At 39.5% G+C, this 8,055-nt stretch overlaps 2 protein-coding genes across 3 annotated transcripts in view; both read left to right on the top strand.

Moving 5' to 3' along the window:
- ddx59 (DEAD (Asp-Glu-Ala-Asp) box polypeptide 59) overlaps positions 1-1,777 on the top strand; it is a 6,225-nt gene extending 4,448 nt beyond the window's left edge. The window contains exons 7-8 of the mRNA XM_014010764.1: positions 1,131-1,259; positions 1,439-1,777. Of these exons, the coding sequence (XP_013866218.1) occupies positions 1,131-1,259; positions 1,439-1,699 (390 nt within the window). The 3' untranslated portion in view covers positions 1,700-1,777. The remainder of the gene's footprint in view (positions 1-1,130; positions 1,260-1,438) is intronic.
- Positions 1,778-3,104: 1,327 nt separating this feature from the next.
- Positions 3,105-8,055, top strand: part of kif14 (kinesin family member 14) — a 22,065-nt gene continuing 17,114 nt past the window's right edge. Inside the window, exons 1-10 of one of the 2 annotated variants that reach the window (XM_014010759.1) lie at positions 3,105-4,306; positions 4,501-4,755; positions 4,835-4,922; positions 5,013-5,111; positions 5,300-5,352; positions 5,450-5,456; positions 6,271-6,378; positions 6,470-6,586; positions 6,785-6,903; positions 7,169-7,341. In XM_014010759.1, the coding sequence (XP_013866213.1) occupies positions 3,315-4,306; positions 4,501-4,755; positions 4,835-4,922; positions 5,013-5,111; positions 5,300-5,352; positions 5,450-5,456; positions 6,271-6,378; positions 6,470-6,586; positions 6,785-6,903; positions 7,169-7,341 (2,011 nt within the window). In that variant the 5' untranslated portion in view covers positions 3,105-3,314. Of the gene's footprint in view, positions 4,307-4,500; positions 4,756-4,834; positions 4,923-5,012; positions 5,112-5,299; positions 5,353-5,449; positions 5,481-6,270; positions 6,379-6,469; positions 6,587-6,784; positions 6,904-7,168; positions 7,342-8,055 lie in introns of both variants that reach the window. The other variant, XM_014010758.1, reaches the window with a different exon arrangement.

Raw genomic sequence — 8,055 nt, 5'->3', positions numbered from 1 at the left:
TATGACTTTAATCTCATAATATTATGACTTTAATCTCATAATATTATGACTTTAATCTTGTAATGTTACAACTGTAATCTCATAATATTATGACTTTATTTTCATACGACTTTAATGTCGTAATATTATAACTTTATTCTTGTAATTTAAAAAAATCTCATTGTGTGGCCATAATACTCCGTCGTAGATTTTGTATTATTATAATATTGTAAACCACTGATTTTCATCTTCATTTTGTTTATGTAATTGTCTTGATGTATGGCTTTGATTCAAAGAAACAAACAAAAAATAACATAGAATAACAAGAAAAAGATCAAAGAAACCAGAATTCAATGATAGAAAAAATGTTTCTACAAGGGGGGAAGAAAATCATACATTTTGATCAGTTGTCTCAAAGTGTAAAAATATAGCATGTGTTCTTATACTCATTTACCTGTTCAGATCTACCACAAGTTAATAACAATATGTGACTGTTTGAGTGATGTGAGTCATACAACACCCGTCGACACAGCTGTGGACTGATCAGTGGTTTATTCYGCAACCTCCAGCTAATCCGTGCCCCCAAAACCAGGAAATACACCTTGAGTTACCATCGTCTTCATGTCCTGACCCCGCCTCATGACAGTGTCTTAAAGGGGCAGACTATTTTTACACCGAGTCAAGACATCATACATTTATTTCTCATCACTAATGTTCAATAGCAGCTTTGTTATGTGTAGTAAGTGTTAAACCAGTCATATATCCAATTAAAGCCTCCTGAGTCTGTGAAACCCTCATCAAGAGCCCCACAACCCAGTCTGGACATAAAATCATTACTTCAAGCAGAAATATTCACATTAGAGAAAGATATTACTGTTCCCCTAAGAAAAAACTATACTATGTAAAGTGTCTTTAAAAATCAGTGGATAAACAAAACCTAATAAATTTCTTTGATTGCAAACTGCCCAAAGCATCATATGCTTATTTTGTTGTATTTAAAACCTTTTAATTATTCACTTTAATGTCTGATACAAAAGAATGAATGTCACAAATTGTAATATTGAATGTTGATTAGCTTTAAAACCAAGTAAATCCCCTTTTTTAAATCTACCGTATCACTTGTGTACAATTCATATTTGCGCTTTCTTCAGGGTCTTCTGGATGGACGGTTTGAAGTAGTGATCAGCACAGGGGTCCTGGGCAGAGGACTTGACCTGGTCAACGTCAGATTGGTGGTTAATTTCGACATGCCAAACACAATGGATGAGTATGTTCACCAGGTTCGTCAAACAGATCGCCTAATTCTTTGTTGGCTACAAATGAATAACGAGATCTTTAAATTACAATGCACAAATCTGGTTGAATGTGTAAACTTTATGCTCAGAGATTCAAGACAAAATGGTGAACCTCACGTTTAATAAACCTGATAGTTGTATTAATGCCATTTCCCCTCTTTCAGGTGGGCAGAGCAGGAAGACTGGGACACAGGGGAACAGCCATCACTTTTCTTAACAACAACAACAAAAGGCTTTTTCTAGGGGTGGTGAACAGAGTTAAACCCACTGGGTCCATTCTGCCCCCTCAGCTCCTAAACTCACCCCACCTTCATGAACAGCAGAGGAGGGAAAGACAGAAAAACAAGAGTGGATCTGACGACACACCGGTGACCAAGAACAACCTCCTAGACATCATAAAGAAACATGATCGTCGCAAGAAGTAGACAGTTTTTCTAAATATTTTTACAGTGGTGTTTTTTGTTTTGTAAATAAATAAATAAAAAGTTAATAAAATATTTTAATTTTCTGAGGTTTGAAAAATTATTTTATAAAACATCACATCCACCCAAGTCAGTACATGCAGAGTTGTAAAGTAACTAAGTACAAATACTTTGTTACTGTACTTAAGTAGAAATTTGGGTTATCTGTACATTACTTGAGTAATTATTTTTTCAGCCTACTTTTTATTTCTACTCCTTACATTTTCACACAATTATCTGTACTTTCTACTAGATACATTTAAAAAAAAAGAAGTAGAAATTCATTACTCCTATTTCATTCCAGCTGGTTTTTGTTGTTGAATTTTGTCTCCTGGATAGAGTTAATTTAATTGTAGTAAAGGCCCTGTCGCACTATGGCGTTTTAGACATCATAACTTATGAAACTTATAAAGACATCAACGCTGAAGATTGACATTTAAAAAATTGGACCGGAATTCTTGTTCAGGCATGTACTTAGTGTAATGCAAACAAACTGATCAAATAATAAATTTTATTTGTCATTTTTACATTTAAAAACTTATAAGTTGACCTTCAGGTGAGAAGTATAAATAACTAGTTTGTACAATCCATCACAGCTGCACGTCTTCAGAAAAGTTTTTCATTTAATTTTTAAATATTTTATTTTATTTTTTATTTGGAGAAGTCATCTCCCAATAAATGCCATTTTGGAAAATCTAATTCCTCCTTTTCACTCAATACTTTTACTTTTAATACTTAGTGTATACGTAGTATACTTAACAAATATGATACTTTAATACTTTTACTCAAGTAATATTCTTAGAGCAGACTTGAACATTTATCAAAGTACTTTTATGATAAGATACTTGTACTTTTACTCAAGTATCACTTTGAGATACTTTATACAGCACTGAGTACATGCAACCTATTTTATTTATTTTTATTTTTTGACAAACATTTTATTTATTTTAAGTAATTTTTGTGATGTCGGTACTATCTAAATTTGAGTCATTTAAAAAAAATGCATATATATTCAACCTAAGGCCCAATGTTACCACTAAGAAAACGTTTCAAATCTTTGATGAAATTTTAGTTTGAACTATTTTTAATGAGAAAAATATTTTTTAAATGAATTTTGCCCGTTGGAAGTCATTTTTAGCGAAATAATATAAACCTTACTACAGAAATTCGGTGGCTATAAGTGAGATTTATAAGAATAAATCTTATGGTCACCGAATTTCTGTCATTTACTTGAGTGTAGCTGATGTAAGCATTTTAACGTTTGTGCTGCCATCTAGTGGTAATTTAGTATACTTGCGCGTCTCGGCCAATGTGACGCAAACACGTCAGGAGCTCAGCCAATCAGGAGCCTAGGACGAAGCCGATTTGAAATTGTAGCGGGCGAAGGCGGAAGCGATCGGGAGAAACAATAACAAGCACAAGACGCTGTGTGTATTATAGCTATTATTTTATCCAAATGGATTTACGCTCACTTTAAACTAATACTGCAAGTCGTAATTGTCTCGGTTTATTGTTATTTTAAATACGATAGGACATCCGTATTTCAGTTGCCGTTATTCCGCTAGTCTCCAAAATCATCATGTCTATATTTAGCGTACAAGCGAGGAAACATACAGCGTTTTATGACCATTTAATGTCAGCACCAATGTCCAAGACACCCGGGAGAGAGCGACCAGCAGCGCTAAAGGCAACTGAACTGGGAAAAGGCGAGATATCAGGTGCAGAATCTGCGAGCGAAGTCAGCAGGTTGTCTGAGAAAAGTCGTCCTGTAAACAGAACTTACGTCGTGTCTGCCGTGTCAAAAAGCGGCAGCGGGCAGCAGACTCCTTACAGAGGCCGACCGGCCTTGCAGAGGAGGTCAAGGAGGAAGACTGGGGCTGAACGAAAGACAGAGGAAACGGCGACTGAAAGCAGCCAGAACACCACCCCGGCTCCAGAGAAGAGGCTGACTCTGCAGCGCAGGACCAGGACGCCCTCCATGATGGATAAAAGCTCGCGTGGGCAGCGTGGGGTCAGCGCTACCGGTCAACAAGCGACCCCTAAAGTCCTGGGTGAACCAAACGGCAGGACCCCTGGTTTATTAAGATCAGCGAGCTTAAGAGACCCCAAAACGTTTAAAGTAGCAGAAGCTCAGGTTAAACCCTCTTCATCTTTTCCAGCCAGGCAGCTTGTTGAGGACGGGGATCAGACCTTTAAAACTCCCACCAAGAAGACACCGTTTGGGAAAATCGCCGCCAGGAGAGACGTATTTGAGAAAATGGCCAGTAAAGAACCTCCGAAACCGGTGGCGCTCAAGTCTGGGAGCATGGAAAGACCCAAAGCCCGAGCTCAGCAGTCTGGAGACGCCAAAGCTCATCCTGTACCTGCTCCACGGGTCAGCAGGGCCCTGACAGGCGTGCACAAGCCCAGCACTGCGGGGCAAGAGAGGAAGACAACCAGCTCCAGCGCAAAGCCAGAGGTGACCGTGGCCAGGACATCCACTGAACACTCTCTGATCCAGCAGCAGGATTCCTTTAAGATGGAAAACAGTGCAGTGGCTGTGGCTGTCAGGGTCCGGCCTTTCAGTGCCAGGTTTGTCATCAGATTGTTTACTTCACAAGACAAAACAAAAAACTTAACAATGGCAATCATAGGACCTTAGCACTCAGCAGGTTTTTGTTTTTTAGCAATTAAATTGTGTAGGGATCCTCACTTGTGCAAGAAAATATTAAACAGTTAACTTATTCTGATACTTTTATCGCTGAAAGTGTTCTGCACTGTTACAGAGAGAAAACAGAGAAGGCCCCCCAGGTCATATTCATGAACGATCAGGAGACCGTTGTCCAGCATCCAGAGTCCAAACAGAGCTACTCCTTCACGTATGACTTCTCCTTCTGCTCCGTGGATGAGGGTGACCCCGGCTTCGCCAGCCAGAAGACGGTTTATGAGACGCTGGCCAAACCTCTGCTGCTGAGGGCCTTTGAAGGATTTAACACCTGCTTGTTTGCTTACGGCCAAACAGGCTCTGGGAAATCATACACGTGGGTGTTTTTGTAATTCCCTGCATCATGTTTGTCCCATCCATTATGTACTGATTGAAAAAAAATGGTTCTTTTGCAGGATGATGGGCTTCGAAGAAGAGGCAGGGGTCATCCCTCGTTTCTGCCAGGAGCTGTTTGTGAAACTGGCCTCCATGGAAAACAAAGAGGTAGAATATCACATCGAAGTGTTCACTATGTAACCCATCGCTTTTTTCTATAACTGATCAAAAACTGTTTTGTAATTTTTCACATTTTAGGTTACGTGTCACATAGAGATGAGCTACTTCGAAGTGTATAATGAGAAGATCCATGATCTGCTGGTGATCAGAGAGGAGCCAAACCAGAGGAGGATGCCAGTTAGTATTTACTTACTGAATGAAAATTACTCTTGAATGCTAGTAAAATGAAACCCAGTACTGTATTTTATTTACATATTGGGTATATTGTTTGTAGAGAAAATATTTTTTACATTTTTTTCCCTCTTGCTTTTAGGCCTAAAATAACTTGGAGGAACAATACAAATTTTTTTGTTTTTCTCTTTTAGCTGAGAGTCAGGGAGCATCCCGTCCACGGTCCGTATGTTGCTGACCTTTCTACGTAAGAAAAAATAAATAAAATAAAAAAATTACAAGCCAGGAAAAAAAAATGGGACAAAATGTTAAACAGAAGGACTCATTTTGTTATTTCTTTTCAGAAATGTGGTGAGCTGTTACAATGATATTAAGGTGGGTGAACTCACTGCTAATTTCCCCTTTTGTCCTCACGTTTTTTAGGTTTAAAGGGGCAATATTATGTGTTTCTCAGGCATATATTTCAATACTATACTATAATAAAGTATCTATGTCACCTTTAGCTGTTATTAAAATTCTGTTTTTAATGTTTAAATAGAAAATAAACTTATCTTCTCATCACTTCTTCTCCTAAACACCTTGAAATAGGCCTCTGTCTCTTTAGGTACCACCTTCCGCTTCGGTCCCACCCATTTCAGCACGCGGGGGTGTGTGTGTGTGGGGTGGGGGGGGTGGGGGGTGTGTGCGCTATCATGCAGTTTACTTGGCATCTGAAAATACATTTCCTCAAAGGTATTTTGAATCTGAAAAGGGCTTCACTGAGTGAGCAGTAGTGTTAGGAGCTCAGCAGACAGTTTAAGTTTCACTTTCAGTTTCACCAGTTGTTTGCTTTGTTGCTGCTGAGACCCTGTAGGAGTCATGGGCCGAGTGTGTGAGGTGGAGGGTGGGGAAGTGTGCTCCATGATGAGGAAGCTTGGCTTGGAGACACAGCCCAGAGGCGGAGCTGGTTCCAAAAGGCGGTTCTAGTCCCAACCTGTCGTTTTTGCTCCCCTGCCTGGCTGCCTCAGGACACTACAGGATTTCTCAAACATGCATGAATGAGTCAAAGCAAGACTCTGGGCATGTTTTTGATGAGAGATAAACATTATAACATGATATAAAACTCAAAAAAGTTGATTTTTACATGATATAGCCCCTTTAAATGAGAAAATAATGTTATTTTTAGGGCTGGCTGGAGCTTGGGAACAAGCAGAGAGCTACGGCAGCAACGGGAATGAACGACAAGAGCTCCAGGTCTCACTCGGTCTTTACCCTGGTTATGACTCAGATGAAGGTAGAAATATATATTTTTAATTTCACCGTTTACTCGTGTCTTCGTTTGCCCCACATTATTTTAACCGAGATGTGTGTGTCTGTGTTTTCAGACCGAGTTTGTGGAGGGAGAGGAACACGACCACAGCATCACCAGCAGGATCAACCTGGTCGATCTGGCTGGCAGCGAGCGCTGCGGCTCAACCCAGACGAGTGGAGACAGACTCAGAGTGAGCATTTCCAAACAGTGATTGCCAGTTTCTCTGCTTGTTGCATTTTTTATTGTGCTTCTTTGTTTTATTTCTATTTATTACACAAAGGATAATTTGTGCAAGTTATAGCAGCTTTTTTTTCAGGTCAGGCTTTTCTTTGATTGGCCAGAAAACTGCAATAGGTGCAGCCCTAATGAAGCCACTTCTCTGTTACAGGAGGGTGCTAGCATCAATAAATCCCTGCTAACACTTGGAAAGGTCATCTCTGCTTTATCGGAGCAGGTACTGACCAGGAAGCAGGTTTTCATACCGTACAGAGAGTCTGTTCTCACATGGTGAGTTTGGACACAGTTTTTTTAGACCTTTTGCTTTTATGAAAATGAACCAACAATTCCACAAACAAAACATAGTTTTATGCAGTTTTACCAGATTTGTCTGTGATACTGATCGACATTTTCAGTCCAGAAAAAATACAAAACAATCCCAGGGCTTTGGAAATAGATTATTGTAAATGAAACTAATTGGAAATGTAAACATATTAAAAGAACAGAGATTGTTTTCTTTTTATGATCACATTTTAATTTGATTTTTATTCCGGAGGTTATTGAAAGAGAGCCTCGGCGGCAACTCCAAGACGGCCATGATCGCGACCGTGAGCCCAGCGGGCAGCAACGTGGAGGAGAGCCTGAGCACCCTGCGTTACGCTCAGCAGGCCCGCACCATCATTAACGTGGCCAAAGTCAACGAAGACACCAGTGCCAAGCTCATCAGAGGTCAGACCAATCTATCAACATCAAACTGGGCTTCAAAAATGCTTTTATAAGGCTGATAATTAGGGCTGGGCTTTAAAAAAAGTATGATTATTGCAACAGACAAGTGAGAAAACATCAGTAGAAAAGACACGTTTGATGGAATGTTGATCATTTCACTGAGCTCTGATCCAGAACTGCAAGGCATTCTGGGTGATGTAGGCAGAGGAAAGGGTTTAGGCTCTCAGCCTGTCATGGCTAGAGTTGTTTCCTGTCTCTGGTTGTCATTAGGTCTGGTACACAGTTTAATGGTTTTGTATGTGAGGTAGTATCAACAGCTTACTAACTTGGAATAATCCTTTGTTTGCTCTACAGTTCCTTTTCTATCTGTATGTTTGGATTCCATTTTAAAGGGATCCCCGATTAGTTGTAACATTAGACTTTATTTGATAAAAATATATTTTAACTGTAAAATGAAGACTGTAAAAATACTGTAAGCTGTTTAGTTTTTATCATTTTTAAACTAAAAGTTGAAAAATATATTGCACGGACGGGGCCATTTTATTTACACACAAAGCATTCTGGGTAAATGATGACGTGGATAGGTCCTCGGTGCGAGGCTGCAAGCGAGCTATATCCACCCTGAAGGTTAATCTTGGACAATATCTGATGATCGACTCTTTTAAATGAAACCAGAGAGCGTTGACAGAGAGGAGAAGGATGTAGAAACTACTCAGC

Source organism: Austrofundulus limnaeus, unplaced genomic scaffold (genome assembly GCF_001266775.1).
Source record: "Austrofundulus limnaeus strain Quisiro unplaced genomic scaffold, Austrofundulus_limnaeus-1.0 Scaffold73, whole genome shotgun sequence".
In the NCBI taxonomy this organism is placed as follows: Eukaryota; Metazoa; Chordata; class Actinopteri; order Cyprinodontiformes; family Rivulidae; genus Austrofundulus; species Austrofundulus limnaeus.
Note: the sequence above shows the minus strand (reverse complement) of the source record. Positions and strands in the feature narration are given on the sequence as shown.